The 26,403-nt window shown below is 39.5% G+C and overlaps 1 protein-coding gene across 7 annotated transcripts in view; it reads left to right on the top strand.

The window, feature by feature from the left end:
- Window positions 1-11,318: 11,318 nt before the first annotated feature.
- The window catches only part of ACP3 (acid phosphatase 3), a 54,061-nt gene continuing 38,976 nt past the window's right edge, over window positions 11,319-26,403 (top strand). For 4 of the 7 annotated variants that reach the window (XM_060149848.1, XM_060149847.1, XM_060149845.1 and 1 more), the window contains exon 1: window positions 14,257-14,435. In XM_060149848.1, coding sequence (XP_060005831.1) covers window positions 14,322-14,435 — 114 coding nt within the window. In that variant the 5' untranslated portion in view covers window positions 14,257-14,321. Of the gene's footprint in view, window positions 11,350-14,256; window positions 14,436-25,130; window positions 25,212-26,403 lie in introns of those variants that run through there. The other 3 variants (XM_060149844.1, XM_060149849.1, XM_060149850.1) reach the window with 3 other exon arrangements.

Here is a 26,403-nt window from a genome sequence, read left to right as displayed (position 1 = left end):
CCTAATATGGGAAAGGAAGGAATTAATCAACTCCAGGAAGAGCAGAGAGTCCCATACAGGATAAATCCAAGGAGAAACATGCCACGACACATATTAATCAAACTATCAAAATATTAAAAGCAGCAAGGGAAAAACAACACATAATATACAAGAGAATCCCCATAAGGTTAACAACTGATCTTTCAGCAGAAACTCTGCAAGCCAGTGGGCGTGGCAGGACATATTTAAAGTGATGAAAGGGAAAAACCTACAACCAAGATTACTCGACCCAGCAAGGATCTCATTCACATTCGACAGAGAAATTAAAATCTTTACAGACAAGCAAAAGCTAAGAGAATTCAGCACCATCAACCCAGCTTTACAACAAATGCTCAAGGAACTTCTCGAGGCAGGAAACACAAGAGAAGGAAAAGACTTACAATAATACACACAAAACAATTAAGAAAATCGTAATAGGAACATACATATTGATAATTACCTTAAATGTAAATGGATTAAATGCTCCCACCAAAAGACACAGACTGGCTGAATGGATACAAGAACAAGACCCATATATATGCTGTGTACAAGAGACCCACTTCAGACCTAGGGACACATACAGACTGAAAGTGAGGGGATGGAAAAAGATATGCCATGCAAATGGAAATCAAAAGAAAGCTGGAGTAGCAATTCTCATATCAAACAAAATAAACTTTAAACAAAGACTATTATAGGAGACAAGGAAGGTCACTACATAACGATCAAGGTATCAATCCAAGAAGAAGGTACAACAATTGTAAATATTTATGCACCAAACATAGGAGCACCTCAATACATAAGGCAAATGCTAACAGGCACAAAAGGGAAAATTGACAATAACACAATCATATCGAAAATCGACATAACAAATCAAAGATACTTTAACATCTCACTTTCACCAATGGACAGATCATCCAAAATTAAAATACAGAAGAAAACACAAGCTTTAGATGATACATTAAACATCATGGACTTGATATTTATAGGACATTCCACCCAAAAGCAGCAGAGTACACCTTCTCTCAAGTGCCTATGGAACATGCTCCAGGATAGATCATATCGTGGGTCACAAATCAAGCCTTGGTAAATTTAAGGAAATTGAAATCATATCAAGTATCTTTTCCAACCACAATGCTATGACACTAGATATCAATTACAGGAAAAAATTTGTAACAAATACAAACACAGAGAGGCTAAAACATACACAACATAATAACCAAGAGATCACGGAAGAAATCAAAGAGGAAATCCAACACTACCTAGAAATAAATGACAATGAAAACACGATGACCCAAAGCTATGGGACGCAGCAAGAGCCATTCTAAAGGGAAGTTTATAGCAATACAATCCTACCTCAAGAAAAAAGAATCATCTCAAATAAACAACCTAACTTAACAACTAAAACAACTAGAGAAAGAAGAACAAAATAACCCCAAAGTTAGCAGAGGGAAAGAAATCATAAAGATCAGATCAGAAATAAATGAAAAAGAAATGAAGGAAAAGATAGCAAAGATCAATAACTCTAAAAGCTGGTTCTTTGATAACATAAACAAAATTGATAAACCATTAGCCAGACTCATCAAGAAAAAAAGGGAGAAGACTCAAGTATATAGAATTAGAAATTAAAAAGGAGAAGTAAAAACTGACACTCCAGAAATACAAGAGATCATGAGAGATAACTACAAGCAACTCTATGCCAATAAGATGGACAACCTGGAAGAAATGGACAAATTCTTGGAAATGCACAACCTGCCAAAATTGCCTCACGAAGAAATAGAAAATATGAGCAGACCAATCACAAGCACTGCAATTGAAACTGTGATTAAAAATCTTCCAACAAACAAAAGCCAAGGACCAGATGGCTTCACAGGCGAATTCTATCAAACATTTAGAGAAGAGCTAACACCTATCCTTCTCAAACTCTTCCAAAATATAGAAGAGGGAGGAACACTCCCAAACTCATTCTACGAGGCCACCATGACCCTGATAGCAAAACCAGACAAGGATGTCACCAAGAAAGAAAACTACAGGCCAATATCACTGATAAACATAGAGGCAAAAATCCTCAACAAAATACTAGCAAACAGAATCCAACAGCACATGAAAAGGATGATACACCATGATCAAGTGGGGTTTATTCCAGGAATGCAAGGATTCTTCAATATACACAAATCAATCAATGTGATACACCATACAAAAAACTGGAAGAGAAAAATCCATATGATCATCTCAATAGATGCAGAGAAAGCTTTCGACAAAACTCAACACCCATTTATGATAAAAAACCCTCCAGAAAGTAGGCATAGAGGAAACTTTCCTGAACATAATAAAGGCCATATATGACAAACCCACAGCCAACATTGTCCTCAATGGTGAAAAACTGAAACCATTTCCACTAAGATCAGGAGCAAGACAAGGTTGCCCACTCTCACCACTCTTATTCAACATAGTTTTGGAAGTTTTAGCCACAGCAATCAGAGAAGAAAAGGAAATAAAAGGAATCCAAATCGAAAAAGAAGTAAACCTGTCATTGTTTGCAGATGGCATGATACTATACATAGAGAATCCTAAAGATGCTACCAGAAAACTACTAGAGCTAATCAATGAATTGGGTAAAGTAGCAGGATACCACAGAAGTCTCTGGCATTCCTATACACTAATGATGAAAAATCTGAAAATGAAATCAAGAAAACACTCCCATTTACCATTGCAACAAAAAGAATAAAATATCTAGGAATAAACCTACCTAAGGAGACAAAAGATTTCTATGCAGAAAATTATAAGACACTGGTGAACAAAGTTAAAGATGATACAAATAGATGGAGAGGTATACCATGTTCTTGGATTGGAAGAATCAACATTGTGAAAATGACTGTACTACCCAAAGCAATCTACAGATTCAATGCAATACCTACTCAACTACCACTGGCATTTTTCACAGAACTAGAACAAAAGAATTTCACAATTTGTATTGAAACACAAAAGACCCCAAATAGCCAAAGCAATCTTGTGAACGAAAAATGGAGCTGGAGGAATCAGGCTCCCTGACTTCAGACTATACTACAAAGCTACAGTAATCAAGACAGTATGGTACTGGCACAAAAAACAGAAAGATAGATCCAGGGAACAGGATAGAAAGCCCAAAGATAAACCCACGCACATATGGTCACCTTATCTTTGATAAAAGAGACAGGAATGTACAGTGGAGAAAGTGGTGCAGGGAAAACTGGACAGGTACATGGAAAAGTATGAGATTAGATCACTCCCTAGAACCATACACAAAAATAGGGTCATAATGGATTAAAGACCTCAATGTAAAGCCAGAAACTGTCAAACTCTTGGAGGAAAACATAGGCAGAACACTCTGCGACATAAATCACAGCAAGATCCTTTTTGACCCACTTCCTAGAGAAATGGAAATTAAAAAAAAAAAACAAATGGGACCTAATGAAACTTAAAAGCTTTTGCACAGCAAAGGAAACCTTAAACAAGACTAAAAGACAACCCTCAGAATGGGAGAAAATATTTGCAAATGAAGCAACTGACAAAGGATTAATTGCTAAAATTTATAAGCAGCTCATGCAGCTCAATAACAAAAAAAAAAAAACAACCCAATCCAAAAGTGGACAGAACGCCTAAATTGACATTTCTCCAAAGAAGATATAGAGATTGTCAACAAATACATGAAAGAATGCTGAACATCATTAATCATTAGAGAAATGCAAGTCAAAACTACAAAGAGATATCATCTCACACCAGTCAAATGGCCATCATAACAAAATATACAAACAATAAATGCTGGAGAGGGTGTGGAGAAAAGGGAACACTCTTACACTGCTGGTGGGAAAGTGAATTGGTACAACCACTATGGAGAACAGCTTGGAGGTTCCTTAAAAAGCTACAAATAGAACTACCATATGACCCAGCAATCCCACTCTTGGGCATATACTCTGAGGAAACCATAATTCAAAAAGAGTCATGTACCAAAATGTTCATTGCAGCTCTATTTACAATAGCCCAGAGAAGTGTCCATCATTGGATGAATGGATAAAGAAGATGTGACCACATATATACATGGAATATTACTCAACCATAAAAAGAAATGAAATTGAGTTATTTATAGTGAGGTGGATGGACCTAGAGTCTGTCATACAAAGTGAAGTAAGTCAGAAAGAGAAAGACACCGTATGCTAACACGTATATATGGAATATAAGAAAAAAATGTCATGAAGAACCTAGGGGTAAGACGGGAATAAAGACACAGACCTACTAGAGAATGGACTTGAGCATATGGTGAGGGGGAAGGGTATGCTGTGACAAAGTGAGAGAGTGGCATGGACATATATACACTACCAAACGTAAAATAGCTAGCTAGTGGGAAGCAGCCGCATAGCACAGGGAGATCAGCTCCGTCCTTTGTGACCACACGGATGGGTGGGATACGGAGGTTGGGAGGGAGACAGACGCAAGAGGGAAGAGATATGGGAACATATGTATATGTATAACTGATTCACTTTGTTATAAAGCAGAAACTAACACACCATTGTAAAGCAATTATACTCCAATAAAGATGTAAAAAAAAAAGTTATTTTATGACAAGGTCCAACAGACATATACACACACAAGACCACAAAATGATCAGTTGAGGGGTGAACTTTTACTCTAAACAAATCTTATATAAAATTTTGCCTCAAATAAGCTAACATTTTAACAAGGCTCGATTACAAATATTTCCCTTTATATCAATATCATCAGTCAATATTATTGCATGCCCAACATTCCATAAGGCACTGAGAACGAAATAATAGAATCGTAAGGATGTAGCAAGTCAGAGAGTTTTAACACAGCAGTCCTACCTGGGAACAAATAATATACCTATTGATGGATCTCCACTCCAACCCAGACTCTTGCTATCAGAGGCTCACTTGGTGATTTTATAGCTCTTTATCTACCAAGGATCGTGAATTTTTTTTCCCTACAAATATTTGTTCATTGTAATGGATTGTATGCGACACCATCCAGATATCCCTTCATGACCTACAGAGTTAATTTGCCCCAGCTCTCGGGAATTTGTTGTCTGACATCACTCAGCTGTCAATTCCTTTGAGAACTGCCACTGGAGAAGAGAGGTTTTTTGTTTTTCTTAAGTCTCTGAAATGTGCACATTGATACCTTTTATTTTCTTTAACATCTTTATTGGAGTATAATTGCTTTACAAAGGTGAGTTAGTCTGTACTTTATAACAAAGTGAATCAGCTATACATATACATATATCCCCATATCTCTTCGCTCTTGCGCCTCCCTCCCACACTCCCTGTCCTACCCCTCTGGGTGGTCACAAAGCACTGAGCTGATCTCCCTGTGCTATGCGGCTGCTTCCCACTGGCTATGTTTTACATTTGGTAGTGTATATATGTCCATGCCACTCTCTCACTTTGTCCCAGCTTACCCTTTCCCCTCCCCGTGTCGTCAAGTGCATTCTCTAGTAAGTCTTCTTCTTTATTCCCATCCTGCCCCTAAGTTCTTCATGACTGTTTTTTCTTTTTTAGATTCCATATATATGTATTACCATACAGTATTTGTTTTTGTCTTTCTGACGTACTTCACTCTGTATGACACACTGTAAGTCCATCCACCTCAGTACAAATAACTCAATTTCGTTTCTTTTTATGGCTAATATTCCATTGTATATATGTGCCACATCTTCTTTATCCATTCATTTGTTGATGGACACTCAGGTTTCTTCCATGCCCTGGTTATTGTAAATAGAGCTGCAGTGAACACTGTGGTACATGACTTTTTGGATTATGGTTTTTGCACGGTGTATGCCAAGCAGTGGGATTGCTGGGTCACATGGTAGTTTTTTTCAGTTTTCTAAGGAACGTCCATACTGTTCTCCATAGTGGCTGTATCAATTTACATTCCCACCAACAGTGCAAGAGGGTTCCCTTTTCTCCACACCCTCTCCAGCATTTATTGTTTGTATATTTTGTTATGATGGCCATTCTGACTGGTGTGAGATTATATCTCATTGTAGTTTTGACTTGCATTTCTCTAATGATTAATGATGTTGAGCATTCTTTCATGTGTTTGTTGACAATCTCTATATCTTCTTCGGAGAAATGTCTATTTAGGTCTTCTGCCCATTTCTGGTTTTGGTTTTTTTTTTTTTTATGACATTGAGCTGCATGAGCTCCTTGTGAATTTTGGAGATTAATCCTTTGTCAGTTGCTTTATTTGTAAATATTTTCTCCCATTCTGAGGGTTGTCTTTCGTCTTCTTTATGGTTTCCTTTGCTGCGCAAAATCTATTGTTTCATTAGGTCCAATTTGTTTAGTTTTGTTTATATTTCCATTTCTTTAACAGGTGGGTCAAAAAGGATCTTGCTGTGATTTATGTCATAGAGTGTTCTGCCTATTTTTTCCTCAAAGAGTTTTATAGCCTCTGGCTTGAAATTTAGTTCTTTAATCCATTTTGAGTTTATTTTTGCGTATGGTGTTAGGGAGTGTTCTAATTTCATTCTTTTACATGTAGCCGTCCAATTTCCCAGAGCCACTTGAAGAGGCTGTCTTTTCTCCATTATATATCATTGTCTCATTTATCAAAAATAACGTGACCATATGTGCGTGGGTTTACTTCTGGGCTCTCTATCCTTTTCCATTGATCTATATGTCTGTTTTTGTGCCAGTACCATACTGTCTTGATTACTGTCGCTCTCTAGTATAGTCTGAAGTCATGGAGTCTGATTCCTCCAGCTCCGTTTTTCGTTCTCAAGATTGCTTTGGCTATTTGGTGTCTTTTGTGTTTCCATATAAATTGTGAAATTTTTTGTTCTAGTTCTGTGAAAAATGCCAGGGGTAGTTTGAGAGGGATTGAACTGAATCAATAGATTGCTTTGGATAGTATAGTCATTTTTACAATGTTGATTCTTCCAATCCAAGAACATGGTTTTCTCTCCATCTATTTGTATCATCTTTAATTTCTTTCATCAGTTTCTTACAGTTTTCTGCATACAGGTCTTTTGTCTCCTTAGGTAAGTTTATTCCTAGGTATTTATTCTTTTTGTTGCAATGGTACATGGGAGTGTTCCCTTAATTTCACTTTCAGATTTTTCATCATTAGTGTTCAGGAATGCAAGAGATTTCTGTGCATTAATTTTGTATCCTGTTACTTTAGCAAGTTCATTGATTATCTCTAGTAATTTTCTGGTAACATCTTTAGGATTTTCTATATATAGTATCATGTCATCTCCGAACAGTGACAGTTTACTTCTTATTTTCCGATTTGGATTTCTTTTATTTCTTTCTTTCTCTTCTCTTGATCGTTGTGGCTAAAACTTTCAAAACAATGCAGAATAATAGTGGTGAGAGTGGACAACCTTGTCTTGTTCCTGATCTTAGTGTAAATCGTTTCAGTGTTTCACCATTGAGCACGATGTTGGCTGTGGGTTTGTCATATATGGCCTTTATTATGTTGAGGTAAGCTCCCTGTATGCCTACTTTCTGGAGGTTTTTTTTTATCAGAAACGGGTGTTGAATTTTGTCAAAAGCTTTCTCTGCATCTATTGAGATGATCATATGGTTTTTATCCTTCAGTTTGTTAATATGGTGTATCACATTGATTGATTTGCATATATTGAAGAACCCTTGCATTCCTGGGATAATCCCCACTTCATCATAATGTATGATCCTTTTAATGTATTGTTGGATTTTGTTTGCTACTATTTTGTTGAGGGTTTTTGCATCTATGTTCATCAGTGATACTGGCCTGTAGTAGGCCTTTCTTTCTGACATCTTTTTCTGGTTTTGGTATGAGAGTGATGGTGGCTTCACAGAATGAGTTTGAGAGTGTTCCTCCCTCTGCTATGTATTGGAAGAGTTTGAACAAGATAGATGTTAGCTCTCCCGTAAATGTTTCATGGAATTCGCCTATGAAGCCATCTGGTCCTGGGCTTTTGTTGGTTGGAAGGTTTTTAATCACAGTTTCAATTTCAGTGCTTGTGATTGGTCTGCTCATATTTTCTACTTCATCCTGGTTCAGTCTGGGAATGTTGTGTACTTCTAAGAATTTGTCCATTTCTTCCAGGTTGTCCATTTTATTGCCATAGAGTTGCTTATAGTAATCTCTCATTATCCTTTGTGTTTCTGCAGTGTCAGTTATTACTTCTCCTTTTTCATTTCTAATTCTATTGATCTGAGTCTTCTCTCATTTTATCCTGATAAGTCTGGCTAATGGTTTATCAATTTTGTTTATATTCTCAGAGAACCAGCTTTTAGTTTCATTGATCTTTGCTATTGTTTCCTTCATTTCTTTTTCATTTATTTCTGATCTGATTTTTATGATTTCTTTCCTTCTGCTAACTTTGGGGTTTTTTTGTTCTTCTTTCTCTAATTGCTTTAGGTGTAATGTTAGGTTGTTTATTTGAGAGGATTCTTTTTTCTTGAGGTAGGATTGTATCGCTATAAAGTTCCCTCCTAAAACTGCTTTTGCTGCATTGCATAGGTTTTGGGTCATTGTGTTTTCATTGTCATTTGATTCTAGGTATTTTTTGAGTTCCTCTTTGGTTTCTTCAGTGATTTCTTCATTATTAAGTAGTGTGTTGTTTAGCCTCCATGTGTTTGTATATCTTACACACTTTTTTCCTGTAATTGACATCCCACAATATGATCTATCCTAGAGAATGTTCTATGAGCACTTGAGAAGAATGTGCAGTCTTTTATTTTTGGATGGAATGTCCTATAAATATCAATTAAGTCCATCTTGTTTAATGTATCATTTAAAACTTGTGTTTCCTTATTTATTTTCATTTTGGTTGATCTGTCCATTGGTGAAAGTGGGGTGTTAAAGTCCCCTACTATGATGATGTTACTGTCAATTTCCCCTTTTATGGCTGTTAGTATTTGCCTTATGTATTGAGGTGCTCCTATGTTGGGTGCATAAATATTTACAATTGTTTTATCTTCTTCTTGGATTGATCCCTTGATCATTATGTATGTCTTTCTTTGTCTCTTGTAATAGTCTTTGTTTTAAAGTCAATTTTGTCTGATATGAGAATTGCTACTCCATCCTTTTTTAAATTTCCATTTGCATGGAATATCTTTTTTCATCCCCTCACTTTCAGTCTGTATGTGTCCCTAGGTCTGAAGTGGGTCTCTTGTAGACAGCATATATATGGGTCTTGTTTTTTTTCACATTCAGCCAGTCTATGTCTTTTTGTTGGAGCATTTAATCCATTTATATTTAAGGTAATCATCGTCCCTTTCTTTTTCTCTTCTTCTTCTGTGACCCCTATAATTTGAACGTTGGTGCATTTTATGTTGTCCCAGATGGCTCTGAATGTGTCCTCAATTCTTTTCATTTTTATTCATTCTGCTCTGCAGTATTTATTTCCACTCTTTTTGTTTGTTTGTTTTTTGCAGTACACGGGCCTCTCACTTTTGTGGCCTCTCCCACTGCAGAGCACAGGCTCTGGACATGCAGGCCCAGCGGCCATGGTTCACGGGCCCAGCCGCTCTGTGGCATGTGGGATTCTCCCAGACCAGGGCACAAACCCGCATCCCCTGCATTGGCAGGTGGACTCCCAACCACTGCGCCACCGGGGAAGCCCGTTATTTCCACATTTTTATCTTCCAGGTCACTTATCCATTCTTCTGCCCTGGTTTTTCTGCTATTGATTTCTTCTAGAGTATTTTTAGTTTCATTTGTTGTGTTATTCATTGTTTGTTTTCTCTTTAGTTCTTTAGGTTGTTGTTAAACTTTTCTTGTATTTTCTCCATTATGTTTCCAAGATTTTGGATCATCTTTACTATCATTACTCTGAATTCTTTTTCAGGTAGACTATTTCTTCTTCATTTGTTTGGTCTGGTGGGTGTTTACCTTGCTCCTTGATCTGCTCTGTGTTTCTATGCCTTCTCAGTTTGCTTAACTTACTGTGTCTGATGTTTCCTTTTTGCAGGCTGCGGGTTCGTAGTTCCCATTGTTTTTGGTGTCTGTCTCCAGAGGCTAAGGTGGGTTCAGTGGGTTGTGTAGGTTTCCTGGTTGAGGGGACTAGTGCTCATGTTCTGGTGGATGAGGCTGTATCTTGTCTTTCTGGTGTGCAGTACCATGTCCGGTGGTATGTTTTGTGGTGTCTCTGACCTTATTATAATTTTAGGTAGCCTCTCTGCTAATGGGTGGGTTTGTGTTCCTGTCTGGCTACTTGTTTGGCATTGGGTGTCCAGCACTGTAGCTTGCTGGTCATTGAGTGAAGCTGGGTCTTGGAGTTTAGATGGAGATGTTTGGGAGATTTTCGCGATTTGATATTATGTGGAGCTGGGAGGTCTCTGGTGGACCACAGTCCTGAACTCGGCTCTCCCACCTCAGAGGCACAGGCCTGATGCCCAGCCAGAGCACCAAGAGCCTGTCATCCACACTGCTCAGAATAAAAGAGAGAAAAGAAGAAAGAAAGAAAACAATAAAATAAAATAAATTTATTAAAATAAAAAATAATTATTAAAAATAAAATTTTAAGTAATTAAAAAAAAGAAAGAAGAGAGCAACCAAACCAAAAACCAAATTCGCCAATGATAACAAGTGCTAAAAACTATACTAAAACAAAAAACGGACAGACAGAACCGTAGGACAAATGGTAAAAGCAAAGCTATACAGACAAAATCAAACACAGAAGCATACACATAAACAGTCACAAAAAGAGAAAAAGGAAAAAAAATATCATTGTTCTCAAAGTCCACTGCCTCAATTGGGGATGATTTGTTGTCTATTCAGATATTCCGCAGATGCAAGGTACATCAAGTTGATTGTGGAGATTTAATCCGCTGCTGCTGAGGCTGCTTGGAGAGATTTCCCTTTCTCTTCTTTGTTCGCTCCGCTCCTTGGGTTCAGCTTTGGATTTGGCCCCACCTCTGAGTGTAGGTCGCCTGAGGGTGTCTGTTCCGGTCCAGACAAGACGGCATTAAAGAAGCAGCTGATTAGGGGTCTCTGGATCACTCTGACTGGTGGGGCGGGGAAGGGAGCGGCACTGAATGCAGGGCGAGTCTGTGGCGGCAGAAGCCAGCATGACCTTTCAACAGCCTGAGGTGGGCTATGTGTTCTCCCAGGGAAGTTGTCCCTGGATCATGGGACCCTGGCAGTGGCAGGCTGCACAGGCTGCTGGGAGGGGAGGTGTGGATAGTGACTTGTGCTTGCACACAGGCTTCTTGGTGGCTGCAGCAGCCTTAGTGTCTCATGCCCGTCTCTGGGGACCTCGCTGATAGCCCCGGCTCGCGCCCGTCTCTGGAGCTCGTTTAGGCGGTGCCCTTAATTCCCTCTCCTCACGCACCATGAAATAAAGAGGTAAGAAAACGTCTCTTGCCTCTTAGGCAGTTCCAGACTTTTCCCTGGACTCCCTCCTGGCTAGCTGTGGTGCACTGGCTCCCTTCAGGCTGTGTTCATTCATGCAGCCAACCCCAGTCCTCTGCCTGGGACCCGACCAAAGCTTGAGCCTCAGCTCCCAGCCCCCACCCGCCCCGGTGGGTGAGCAGACAAGCCTCTCGGGCTGGTGAGTGCTGGTTGGCACCGATTCCTCTGTGCTGAAATCTCTCCGCTTTGCCTTCCACACCCCTGTTGCTGCGCTCTCCTCCGTGGCTCCAAAGCTTCCCCCCTCCGCCACCCCCCATCTCCGCCAGTGAAGGGGCTTCCTAGTGTGTGGAAAACTTTCCTCGTTCACAGCTCCCTCCACTGGTGCAGGTCCCATCCCTATTTTTTGTCTCTGTTTTTTTCTTTTGCCCTACCCAGGTACGTGGGGAGTTTCTTGCCTTTTGGGAGGTCTGAGGTCTTATGCCAGCATTCAGTAGGTGTTCTGTAGGGGTTGTTCCACATGTAGATGTAGTTCTGATGTATTTGTGGGGAGGAAGTTGATCTCCACGTCTTACTCTTCCGCCATCTAGAATCTCCTCCCGAAGAGAGTCATTTTAACCCACTGTCACACTCCCTGCCAGGAACAGCCTGCCTCCCATGACTGGCTAATGCAGGGATTAAAGGCCTGGCTACTTTCCCCACTTCAGGACAACTCCAAAAGGCCATCACAGCTTCAGAATTACTAGCAGCGTCAACTGAGGCCCTCTCTCTCTTCCCAGTCCTGTTTATTTCTCCTCCACGTACTGTTTTTGATCCTGAGAGCACTCCCTGATAAATTTCCCCCATGCAAATCTCCACCTGGAAGTTTGCTTTCTGATGAGCCCAACCTGCTCCGCTTATGGAACTTCCTAACACTGGGCCAATTAGAGGTTGAACACTTTACATATGACAAAAGGAGTACCACAAGGGACAAAAGTGATTTCACTAGTAAGTTCTGCTACTTATTGACACTAAAATTATTGCCATGTTCATTGGGATGTCAATAAGTACACCCCACTATTTTTTCAAGTCTCACTTTCGATAATATCATATTCATATATTCATTCCCGATGACATTTTAGGTCTTTACAAAGGCCTTATGAATTCAAGGTTCAAGAGACCAAAGAAGATCCTAAAATGAGATCCATATGAATTTAGAGGACTTTTCAGCCTCAACTTCATGGTATTCAGAACTACATTAATGATCTCTGTCTCCCTTTATAATTTGATGATCAAAGTAGAAGTTAGGATGATGACTGAAATAGAGTAGAAGTAAAAGCCATTCACTTATGTGTTCAATTCAAGTAACATTTTTCTGGCACTCTCTATAAAAAGCTGTTGCTGTTATTGTTGTTCATACTTGGAAGGCTAAAATAAGTTCAGAAGATGTGACACAGAAAAAGTAGGGTCTGTGTCAGAAGTAAGGTTTATCCAACCTAGCACAAGATGGCACAGATAGGTTAGAACCATTATCAGGAAGCACTAAAGCTATAGCCAGAATACTGCCAGGTATCAATCAAAGGGTGAGACAAGGAAGAAGATAGGAGAACAAGGAGCCGGCTGATTCTTGAGAAAATAAGACATTGCACAGAATCAAGTATCTGACACAATTTAAAGCACCTGGTTCAGAACTAAGCCTGTGTGGATGGTAAGTAGGTGGTGGAGCTTCCGTTCTCAGGTTGCCTGGTACATGTAACAGGAATCCAAGTGGTGACTTCATCTCTGCCCTGGACAACCTCTTAGTTTTCATCCCCTTTTCCCTACACTCTTCTCCTCAATATCTCACCCATTAAAAATGACAGTGGGGACTGGCAGGTGGAGAATGTGATGGTAAATAGAGGGTCACAAGTCCCCTTAAATATCAAACCCCAACCATACATGCATTCCTTCTCCACACATATTTCCCCACACTGGAAAAAGCAACAGCTCTCCTACATACCACATTCTAGGACACCCTGTGATCACATAACAACAGAGGTCTCCCAAGTGCAGTGTACCAGAGAATGGGTTGTTCCCTCTTCTGATGAGGTGGGAGCATCCCGACAGGCAGCTTTGCACAAAAAATCCTGTTTTAGCCTATATGGGGCTGACAGGTCGGGAGAAAATGGAAATCTAAATTTTCTCAGTCCGGATTATCCTCTTTTGTAACATCCTTGATTAGATCACGGCTGGAGAAGCAAGGGTGTAACTTGCCCAGACTGTAAGACTCCCGGCCAGAGTTGGTGACTAATAGTACAGGGCTGTAGGTTAGTGTGTGGTTGTTGTTGTTTGTTAACTGTGTCAGGTTAGGTAAGGTAATTGTAATCCTAATTTTGAGATACCTCAGATGAGCCCCAAATATCTCAAAGTGTGACTAAAAATTCTCAAAATAAAGTTGCTCTTATTTTTCTTCTACTTAAAAATAGGCTACATGAGAGTTTAGAAAAGGACGCCATGTTTGGCTTGGAGAATACGCCCAATATATGTTATTATCTGCAGTTCCTTTCATACTTCTCTCCCTATATTTCTGGATTGCCAAAAAAATTAGGAATCACTGGCCTGAGGTGTCCAAACTTAGGGTCTATCCCTTTCCCAAGTGACAGCCACAAAACAAACATTGTATCAGACTCCATCTAAACAAAGGATAAAGATAAACTAAAAAAGAAATATCTAGTAATGTGCTCTGTGACCTTGAGCAACAGCTCTCCCCTTTCTGGGCCTTAGTGTTCTAACTTAAATCCAGAAGACCATAAGCTCTAACACCCAGTCCAAAAATGATCTGACCAGACACAGGCCAAACCCCACCCCAAGCCACCTGGAGATTTTACTATTCACGAGTCTTGGCTCCTCCCACTTCCCTTTCAATCCCTTGGTTAAATAGCTTCCCCTCTAATGGCTTTTGCCCTGGAAGCAGCACGTCCCAACTCCAGCCAGAAGCAGCTCACCCCAGAATGAGAGCTGCCACCCTCCTTGTGGCCAGGGCAGCAAGCCTTCGCCTTAGCCTCCTGCTTTCCTTCTGGCTGGACCGAGGTGTAGGAGCCAAGGAGCTGAGGTTTGTGACGTTGGTGAGTAGACTTTCCTCATTGCTTTTCCTATAAAATTGTTACCAGCAGGGTCTGAAAATCAAGTGTCAGGTTTCATTTTACCCTAGTGTAGTCTCCTGAAGACCAAACTCAGAAAGCTGAATATGCAAGTTTTGCAACTTCCTCATAATGAAGAGCGAACATGTCCTGACAAAAGCCCGTTTGGTTTGGTTATTTTTTACTTTACGAATGTTATTTATCTATTCACTTACTTTACAATGCCTTGAATGTAGATCCCTTTTGATAGCTACTCGAGGCCAGGAGACACCTCCTCTAGGTCTGTTTAGCACCAGAAGCTAAACTGGCTTCATTCAATTTAATGACTATGTGTTGGCAAGCCAAAAAACAGTCATTTTCTAAATTAAGTAGCCCTTTCCCTTTTTCCTGATATATTTATAAGCAGTCTTTGAAGCATTAAAGTAAAACTAAACTCGAGTTGTAGGATGACTTCCTGAAGCATAGATTTGGTTGACCATTAAAATCATGTTTTTCCCAACCCATGGTTTGTGTGACAAGTTAGGAAAGGGGGGATGGGGCAGCTACTGTATGTTGTCAAGGAAAGAAAATATACTGTTGGCATCGCCTTAAAAAATAGATAGGGAGAGAGATTGCAAAGTAAAGGGGATTTACTACTTTACTGTCTTGGAATTAATTCCTTTATATCTCTCACTTTCTGCCTGGTCTTTGATTCTCTCTGTTTCTCTATTTCTCTTTTTTCTGTTTTACTCACTGTCTGTCTCTGCCTCTGACTCTCTCCTTGAAATTTGCAGGCTTTCTTGATCTCTTTTTCTTCATCACATTTTTTCATTTGGTAGAGTGAAAGTATGCTGATAAGTACATTTTCTTTCTGAAAGAATATCCAAAATTTATTTTTATAATTTCAAGGGAAGTCAACTTTTACTTAAAAATTAAACACGAAGTTTTTATTTTTCTTAGCTTGCTGTACTCAGGACTCCTTTCTTTACCTTCTAAAGAAAAATTTCATAACCATATGTTTATGCAAATCATGATTTTTAGTCCAATAAATCTTTACTATGAGTCAACAATGAGAGAAAGAGAGAGACCAGCAATGAGAGAGAGAGAGAGAGAGAGAGAGAGACCAGAGAAATATATCATCAATTTATTTATGAATGATTCACCAGCTGTCAGGCTTCTGTGTTGGAAAAAAAAAAAAGCTGTAGAACACTGTGTACTTTATATAGGGAAATCCATGTAAGTTACACTTTTACTTATATCAGTGTGTTCCTTGCAAACATGTGCATTAAGCAAGTGTAGGGACTCTGCAGGAATTGTACTGTCAACACCATGACAAGCTGGTTGAAGGGAAATCCTTTTTGGGATATTACAGTGAACTCTCAGCTAACAGCATCTGGTCCATTCTTTCCTCCATGTTTTACAACATCAGGCTGACTTCCCTTAGCTACCAAACTGTTGTGGGTTTCCTTTCTCCCTCTACACTCTCAGTTAGCATGTGTTCAGGGACTACAAGTTAATACTAAGTTGTTATTACCTAAGAAAAACCTTACAAAGGTAACTCTCTAGGAGCTAAAAAAATTTAACAATTACCACACATGACTAATGTTAACAATTTTTCCTACCTCAAATTTCTTCCATTAGTGGTAGATTAAGGGCAACTTTCTTGGCTGGAAGATACCACTGTCTTCTTTTTACTGATTAAAGCGAATATCTGACTATAAATGGTTTAATTATATACCGAGGAAATTCCCTAGAAAATTATTAGGAGAACAAGAATAAAAGAAAGTACCTCTGATTAAAGTGATAATATTAATGACAATAACCAATAGTTACTTAATTTTTTACTATGTGCCAGGCACTGTTCTGAAATTTCAATAGATTATGTTACAGTATCCTCCCAACAGCCCTATAAAATAAGGTTACCAGAAAACACAGGATGCCCAGTTAAATTTGAACTTCAGATAAACAGCAAATAAATTTTTAGTATGTGTATGTTTCCATGCAACATTTGGGCATGCTGCATTTTTGTTTGCTAAATCTGGAAACCATTCTATAACATTTTTGTAAAAACCTTATTAACCCTATTAACCCTGTTTTATAGATGAAGGAATTGAGGCACAAAGAGATTAAGCAACTTGCTCATGGTCACACAGCTAGGATTTGAACCCAGGCTGTATGATCCCAGAAGCCTGCCCTTAATCACTAGACACATTCTGTTCCTGCTGCGTGTGCCTAACCCAGCACATGAAGCTGAGGCTTCTCCATCCTGTGTATTGGCTTCACTCATAGTCAGCAAGTGGTTTCCTTGCTTTTCTACCGTGATACAAAAAAGAAAACAAAGTTTCCCCGGTTCTGAAAAACTGTTCTTGGCAGAAAGAGCAGGAAACTGTCCGGTTCTTGTTCTCTCTCATGAACACAGTCACCACATGCTCTTTTGAAAGAGGTTCACCAGTGTGCACCCATTGGAATGCTAGTTTGACAAGTTGTTAACAGGTGTTTCAATAGTCAAATCAGATTGGAGAAGAAAACGTGGGTTAAAATGTTTTTAAAGGTCTCTTAAAGGCAGAACTTTTCAGAGTCTTTAATAGTCTAATATTTACTGTGGCTTTCAAGGAAAGGATCTAGTAAATTATATTTCCTAAATTTTGACTACAGAATACACCTCCTCTTTTTTTCCATAACGTCTCATAGAAAACCCTTAGAGAATTGCTGTTTTATAATTTATAGAGAGAATAATAAACATGGTGAGTCTCAAGGTACCCATCAACCAGCTTCAGTAATTATCACTCATGGCCAACCTTGTTTCATCTATATGCTGATGCACTCTTAATGGACTTTTAAAAAGTAATCCCATACATTATTATTCCACCCATAAATGGGGAAATGCCATTTTAAAGCATTCTCTCTCCCCTAAGCCAGGAAAAACCACAAGTTCAGGTGATCTCAAAGAGAATAATTCCTTCTCATTCTACCTGGGTTTTACAAAGAAAGGGATGATGTCACAAAGTCTCATTCTTCGTGGTTAACCATGCAAAATTTCTGCTCAAGTAATAGAATATCCTTGATGCAAATAGCCTCCAAATCTTCAGCACATCATCTCTATACTGGGATGGGTAACTTCCATACTGTGGTTAGGTAAACTCAAATTGTTCTGGCCACCACACACTTTCAGGGATGGCAGACCTTCTGGGTTTCTCCTCAATCCTCCAAGGAAAGCAACAGAATGACAATTTACTGCTCAGGCTGGCAGTCTAATACTGTTACCAATTTTCTAATGCTATGTGTTAAAATAAAAGTTCAAAGCCATACCTAGGAAAATACCGAACTTTCATTAATTCAAGTTCTAGCATCATTTACCAGGTATAGGATTGAGAACAGGTCATTTAATCCATCTGAGCCTCAAATTTCCTAAACTTAAAGTTGGGGATAATGATCATAACTATAATTTCTATTTCACAAAGTTGTCTTTAGGTTCAAATGGCATGATATACATATGTAAGTGTGAACCATGATACAAATGTAAGGTGCTGCTGTTAGTCACCTGTCTAAAACAGAAACTTTCCAACTTTTTGGATAAAATCTAGGTGAGACTTAATTATACATTTTTTAAATGGTGGTAAAATATGCAGGACATAAAATTTTCCATTTTAACCATTTTAAGTGTACAGTTCAATTGCATTAGGTGTATTCACATTGTTGTGCTACCATTAAAACTATCCATCTCCAGAATTCCCTTCATCTTGCAAAACTGAAACTTCATATCTATTAAACAGCAATTCCCCAGCCTCCTCCCCCTCAGCCCCCACAAGCACCATTCTACTTCCTGACTCTATGAATTTGACTACTTCACATACCTTGTGTAAGTGGAATCATACAGTACTTGTCTTTTTGTGACTGGCTTATTTTACTTAATGTCCTTAAGGCTCTAGTTGATCCTTCATTATTTTTCAGCAAAGAAAACTTAAGGTATTAGATAGTTATCATGTCCTCTAGAACCACAGGCTAACAGCTTACCTTGTTTGTACTCAAGTCTCCCCCACTTGTGAATTCTAATGTATTTTGTCTTGGGGGAGACACACATCTGTATGTAAGTACGGCTTGAGGAGGGGAGAAGCTGGAGGGGAGAATAGAGAGGGGATACTACCACAGGTCAGGAAAAGCACAGTGAAGACCTGAGTTGGATCAGAAAGCAGTAGAATTGGAAAAGAAAAAAAGAGTTTCTTTTAAAAATTGTGAGGGCAGAAGAATCCCTGTGGGTTGACTGTGGATATTAAGGAAGAGAAAGAAGTCAAAATAACCCTGTTTTCTGTTGGAAAAATGATGAAGCCATGAGATAGGGTACATGAAAGGCATTTAACATTTGAACTTCTTAAAAAGAAATATGAGAGGGAATTCCCTGGGGGTCCAGTGGTTGGTACTCAGTACTTTCTCTGCTGGGGCCCTAGGGTTCAATCCCTGGTTGAGGAACTAAGATCCTGCAAGGTACGTGGCACCACCAAAAATAAATAAATAAATAAAAGAAGAAGAAATGAAATAAGGGCTATAAATACCAAAGAAATTTATAATATTATGTATTACACAACACCATACAGCACAGTGGTTAAAGTACAGGTTCATGAATCAGACCACCAGGGTTTGAATGCCAGCTCAACCTTTTCCAAGCTCTGTGACTTTGGATGAGTAACTTAACCTACCTGTGTCTCAGTTTCCTCATCAGTAAAATGGGGATAATAGTGCTTCATGGAGTTATTGTGAGGCTTAACTGATTTAATACACAAAAGTACTTAGAAGCCTATATGGTAAATGCCTAAAACATTGTAACCATTGTGTTGTGTTGACTATATACAGTCACACAATTATCTCGTGTGTTGTTTATAATGTTCACATAACCAGTTAATTAAAATGTCAATTTTTTCTATTCATTCTTCTTATTCTCAAAGGATGAAGTATTTTCATGTCTTTTTTCATTTAAAATTGATGAGTTTTCTTCCCAGCTTTTGGCCCCTGGCACAATAAAATCTGGAAAAATATATATATATTTAAAATGTGACAAGAAGTTAAACAGATTTTATTCATTTCAACCATTGTTTGACTTACTAATTGGTTGATTTACTGGTCCTTCTTAACTTTTGGCTAGAATAGATTATTGATTGCCCTTTTATTTGTCTTCATCTTCATTGTTGTTTGAACAGTACCTTTGAACACAGACAGAAACTTCTCAAGTCCTATAAACCTCTTTTTCACTTCTATTAAAATAAGAATTACAGTTACAGCTACCATACTGTAAGCATCCACTAGATGCCAGGCTCTTTGTATTTTGTATTTTGAATCCTCCTAATGACACAGTAAGGCATGTGACACTGTCTTGTTATTACATAACAGTAATGGAAAGGAGCTGTGGTATACTTGGTGCTGTAACTCTCTGGTGGCACATCTCCAACTTGTGGACTGGCTTATAGAAGCCGTACCAGATAAAACTCTTCCCTGGAAAACAAAACCCAGGGTTCTTGCCTCAGCTCACAAACAGCCCTTCCATCTCTCTCCCCTGCATTGTGGCTCCCTAATCGCCAGGGCCAAAGAGCAGTGAAGCCATCCATGGGGACCTACAGGTCTTTCAGAGACATTTGCTGGACAGACCACTGTGCACTGAGGGTTTCTACTGGGACAGGTAGAAGGTCACTTCAGTTTACATTCACAGGCCTCTCCCACCTTTATGCCAATGCATTTTGCAAATTTTCAATGTGGTGAACTGATCAGGGACATTATATTGGGCTCATGTCATTTCAGTCAGCCAGCTTGCCACCATGGGCTCTTGAAAGCTTTCAAAGCACCCTAAATCCAAAGGAAGAATTAGTTTTTCTTTTCAGTCAGGGAAATAAAACTGGGGGAGAGATGATTAGAAATTAATAGAAATATTTCCTGAAGGAGAAATATTTCCCTTTGCTCAACGGGTAGTTCTTATTTGCCCTAATATGCTGCCCATTTTTGGCAGCAGGAATGGAATACAGCAAGTATCTAAGTTAAGGCCTGAATAATATTTATAATAACAACAACCAAAATTATAGTAACAGGGGCTTCCCTGGTGGCACAGTTGTTGAGAGTCCGCCTGCCGATGCAGGGTATACGGGTTCGTGCCCTGGTCCGGGAGGATCCCACGTACCACGGAGCTGCTGGGCCCATGAGCCATGGCCGCTGAGCCTGTGCATCCGGAGCCTGTGCTCCACAACGGGAGAGGCCACAACAGTGAGAGGTCTGCATATTGCCAAAAAAAAAAAAATAATAATAATAGTAACAGTAACACACATAATAACAAATCTCATGTACTGAGTGCATCCTATGTGTTCAGTACTATGATGATGGCTTTGCATATATTACACATTTAATTCTCGTGATCCTCCTGCATAGGAGATAATGATTTTCTCATTTTACAGTGAGGGAAGTCGACACATGCAAAAGTTTAAGTTAAATCATTTTCCCAGGATCATCTGGCACGGTGTTGGTCTCAGGTCTAACCGACTCAAGCCCAGAGCTTTTCTGAGATGTCATGCAGTTCCACTCAATATACCACATAGTTTCATCCCTCCCCTCTCCTGCAGGCCTCTGTATTCTCCTATGCCCTGGATACCTCTCATTAGCGTGCCAGGCCTTTCGGCCTTCCTCATGGTGAGTGCAGGGCATATTCCTACCCTGAGTCCTTTCACAGCTAGTCAGCTTCCCTTCTTACCTCTGAAGTGGCATTCATTTACTTGACTCATTCATTTCTACCCAACTCTTTCACTTTTTAATTCTCTTTACTAACAGAGTTATTTCTCAGTTCCTAAAAGAAGAAAATAAAATAAACTTTAATTCATGGCAAGGTTTGTGCATCAAGAGATTTTTCATGAGCATACCTAACAAAATAAGGAGTGGAGTTTAATGCCATGAGCGAAGGTCCCTTTTAGAATTTCCAGAATCATCCCAAAGTTGAGTGATGTGTCTTGAATTCCAAACCTGGAAGGACACCATGATGGTTTATTGGACTCCCATCTAATCTAGAAGCAGACTCATTGTTCTAGAAGCAAAGTCACAAATGCAGGGGATAAAGGGAAAGATAAGAGAGTGAAATAAAGGAGGAAAAAAGGAGCACACACAGCACACCTTGATGATAAGTAGGGATGAAAACTCAAAGCCCTTGTGAAATGAGAAGATTGAAAAGAAAGCCATTATGTACCTAGAGGTAGCTGGACCCAACCCAAGATTGATTCATTCATTAAAACAAAGCACATTGTGTGTGTACTTACTGTGTGTCTGACACTGTTTTGGGGATAAAGCGGTGTCCATGATGGCAAAGATTCTGCTTTCAAGAAGTTTATGGGGGGCTTCCCTGGTGGCGCAGTGGTTGAGAGTCTGCCTGCCGATGCAGGGGACACGGGTTAGTGCCCCGGTCTGGAAAGATCCCACATGCCGCAGAGCGGCTGGGCCCGTGAGCCATGGCCGCTGAGCCTGCGCGTCCAGAGCCTGTGCTCCGCAATGGGAGAGGCCACAACAGTGAGAGGCCCGCGTAACGCAAAAAAAAAAAAAAAAAGTTTATGAGGAGAGGAAGCCAGATACTTAAAAACACATGCACACACACAATTTAAAAAAGAAAAAGAAAATATCAAGGAAAAAAAATGAAACCACGTGATGAGAAAGAGATGGAGCAGGCATTACTTGATACTGGGTGGTCAAGAGACACCTCTCTGCAGAGGTTGCCTTTTCAGGACAGACCTGAATTCAGTGACCGAGTGAAAGTGCCAGGAGATGCAGAAGCAGGACATCCCAGGCATATGGAACATGAAGGCTCTGAGGCTGGAACACAATGTATTGGATAGAACAGCAGAGGGTCCTTTGGCTAAGTGTGCTTAGCAAGAATGTAAGGGGAGAACATGGTGGTTGGGCAGGGCTATATTAGGTAGGGTCTAGTAAGCCACTGTAAGGACTTTGGATTTTATGCAAAGAGTAATGGGAAATGATATAATATCTGACAGTGAGAGGGAATAAATTAAACAAGACTGGCCACACATGAGTTGATCATTGTTGGAGCAAATGGTGAATTCATAGGGGCTCATTATAAAAATCTCTATTTTTTTTATATCTTTCTAATTTTCTGCAAAAGAAAAATGTAAAAGAATGAGAGAACATTAGAGAGTTCTAAGCAATCAAGAGACTATTCTGATTAACATTTTTAAAAGAGCACTTGACTGCTGCCAGGGAAGGGGGACTGGACATCATGTCCTGCAGTCATCAGGGTCTCCACATCCTACACAGTGCACCAAAGCTGGTTAGCAAGCTCGAGGGAGCAGGATCAGTCACATGGGTACAAAACCGTGGTTCTTTCTAAAAAGTTACCTGTGATTTAAAAGGGTGAAGTGAATGTGATGTGGTGGGGAAAACAATGGGCTAGCATTCATGGGAAGTAGGAGATCTGCACGGCTAACTCTATCTCTCTGAGCCTCCGTTTCCTTATTTTTTCAGTGCAGCAATAGTGCTGACCTGTCCTCACAGAGTTGTAAGAATTAAAAGAGATGGCAGGTTGTACAAAACCATGAAGGGTAGCACAAACATAAGGGGTTGTTATTATTTTGGATGTCTTCCTTTTGCAATTACCACCAGTACTGCAAATAGTCTTACTGCTAATAATATAGTCTTAGATTTCTAAAGGATTTGTTGGAGTGTGATTGCTGGACTGAGAACAGAGGTTATAAATATGGCAGGAAAGCAGTTAAGAAGATTGCCCTGCACAGACTTAAAAAAATGCCTGGGCATAGTCCAAAGGCTCCAGGTAAACTGGAGATATTTCAGAAGCTCAAGAATACTACCTACGTGTGCTTGAAGGCACAGGTGTGTGAGCACACACACACATTTTGATTTCTAGCACTGGAGGTGGGAGATGGTTTATTAAGTGTTTCTGTGGAACGCCCCTTCCATAGAGTTCATAGCATGTTTGAGCCACTACCTCAGAAACCATGAAAACCTATGGAAACGACCTGTAAAAACAGAGCAGGAAAGCTTGCCCATGTCCCATGGTTTTGTTCCAGCTCTGCTCTTTAAAACATTCCTCTAAGGGGACGGCACTTGTTTTTCTCCCCAGGCCATGCTGTCATTTAGTTGCATAACCTCAGTTTTATCTTTTAAATAATATTTGGGGATGCTTCTTACATCAAGGTTTTGGTTTCCTCTGATGCAACATAACCCTCCCCCCGCCACACACACACACACACACACACACACACACAGCTTCCAATCTTAGTTCATAAAAAAGCCCCAGATTCCAGATCATCCACTAGTGGGACACTGAGGGGTATGTTTGAGCAGAGAGAAGCGAGCCTCTGCATGGGTTCAGAAGATGGTGTCGGATTCACACAGCTTGTGTTTTCACCTCTGCTCTACCACTTATATACTGTGTGACCTTGGGCAGGTCACTTAAGTCAGTTTCCTGGCTTGTGAAATGAAGATAATGATACTAACTGCTTTGTATAATTGATAAGAGGATTAAATGTATGAGAAACACTTAGCACAGCTTCTAGGACAAAGCAAGCCTTCAAAAAGTATTGAGGGGTTATTGTGGTTATAGGCTGGTAGGAAGTGTTGTAAATTATTTTACTACAATGTCTCTCATTCAACTTCTCTTTGGCTAACTCAGTGGCTCTCAACTAGGGGTGGTTTTGCCCCCTAGGGGACATTTGGCAATGTCTGGAGACTTTTCGATTGTCACAACTGCGGAATTCTACTGGCATCTATGGGGCAAAGGCCTTGGATACTGCTAAACATCCTACAATGCACAGGACAGCCCCCACAGCCAAAATGTCAACAGTGCTGAGGTTGAGAAACCCTGGAAACTAAATAATGTGGGCTTTATAATTCAATGAAACCATATAATAACTTTAGTTGCTCAGATCTGGGATCCAAAAAGTGTAAAAAGTGTTTTGATTGTAGAAACAGAAGCACTAATGATTAGCCTCGACAATTCCTGATCAAGTCACCCCTAGTGACTAGTAACTGTACGTGCTCATCAGAGAGTATGCAGCCTTTCTTCCAGCCATGAGGTGACTATTTATAACAATAATTCCTTACCTGACCAAAATAGTTTCTTAAGATTCACCACACCATTGTCCCTCTGTTTGCCATAGCCTGTTCTACTGAGATTTCAATTTCTCACCAGTTCAGGGGGACAAAAGATAAGTTTTATTCAGACACCAGAGACATCATCCAGGTTTTAGAAGCCTCCCTCATTTTCCTGGAATCCCATCTCAAAGATGACTAAAGTCTGAGATGGTTCTAAGGACACTTCTGTGTCTGCTGAACTATTTAACAGGATTTAAAAAGAGCAGCCTATTGGCTTTCTTTCCAATGGAGAAATTTAGCCAGGTAATAAGAGTGACAAGTGCAGGAAATTTCAGAAAATCCAAGGTGTTATGCAGCCCTCCGCTGTATTAAAAATTTTTGCTGACATCAGTGCAGACATCATCTTGTATTTATTTTTTCTTTCCTTATCTTTTGCTTATAAAATAGCTTTGTGTTTGCTTTGGTATTCTATTCAGAAAGCATAGTAGAATCAAAAAACCAAGGTTGCAAAAGTATAGACTACTCTTCCCAAAGATTAAATGTGCAATCAAAAAAGTACAATGTTTATTGTTGTGTATGGTATTAGGGAGTGTTCTAATTTCATTCTTTTACATGTAGCTGTCCAGTTTTCCCAGCACCAATTATTGAAAAGACTGCCTTTCTCCATTGTAGATCCTTGCCTCCTTTATCAAAAATAAGGTGATCATATGGACATGGGTTTATCTCTGGGCTTTCTATCCTGTTCCATTGATCTATATTTATCTTTTTGTGCCAGTACCATACTGTCTTGATTACTGTAGCTTTGTAGGATAGTCTGATGTCCAGGACTCTGATTGCTCCAGCTCTGTTTTTCTTTTGCAAGATTGCTTTGGCCATTCGGGGTCTTTTGTGTTTCCATACAAATTGTGAAATATTTTGTTCTAGTTCTCTGAAAAATGCCATTGGTAGTTTGACAGGGATTGCACTGAATCTGTAGATTGCTTTGGGTAGTATAGCCATTTTCACATTGTTGATTCTTCCAAAGCAAGAACATGGTATATCCCTCCACCTGTTTGTAACATCTTTAATTTCTTTCATTAGTGTCTTATAGTTTTCTGCATAAAGGTCTTTTGTCTCCTTAGGTAGGTTTATTCCTAGGTATTTTATTCTTTTTGTTGCAATGGTAAACGGGAGTGTCTCCTTAAATTTTCTTTCATATTTTTCATCATTAGTGTATAGGAATGCAAGAGATTTCTGTGCATTAATTTTGTATCCTGCTACTTTACCAAAATCATTGATTAGCTCTAGTAGTTTTCTGGTAGCACCTTTAGGATTCTCTATGTATAGTATCATGTCATCTGCAAACAGTGACAGCTTTACTTATTCTTTTCTGATTTGGACTCCTTTTATTTCCTTTTCTTCTCTGATTGCTGTGGCTAAAACTTCCAAAACTATGTTGAATAAGAGTGGTGAGAGTGGGCAACCTTGTCTTGCTCCTGATCTTAGTGGAAGTGCTTTCAGTTTCTCACCATTGAGGACGATGTTGGCTGTGGGTTTGTCATATATGGCCTTTATTATGTTGAGGAAATTTCCCTCTATGCCTACTTTCTGGAGGGTTTTTTTCATAAATGGGTGTTGAATTTAGTCGAAAGCTTTCTCTGCATCTATGAGATGACCATATGGTTTTTCTCCTTCAATTTGTTAATATGGTGTATCACATTGACTGATTTGCGTATATTGAAGAATCCTTGCATTCCTGGAATAAATCGCACTTGATCATGGTGTATGATCCTTTTAATGTGCTGTTGGATTCTGTTTGCTAGTATTTTGTTGAGGATTTTTGCATCTATGTTCATCAGTGATATTGGCCTGTAGTTTTCTTTCTTTGTGACATCTTTGTCTGGTTTTGCTA

Source organism: Lagenorhynchus albirostris, chromosome 5 (assembly GCF_949774975.1).
Source record: "Lagenorhynchus albirostris chromosome 5, mLagAlb1.1, whole genome shotgun sequence".
NCBI lineage: Eukaryota > Metazoa > Chordata > Mammalia > Artiodactyla > Delphinidae > Lagenorhynchus > Lagenorhynchus albirostris.
Note: the sequence above shows the minus strand (reverse complement) of the source record. Positions and strands in the feature narration are given on the sequence as shown.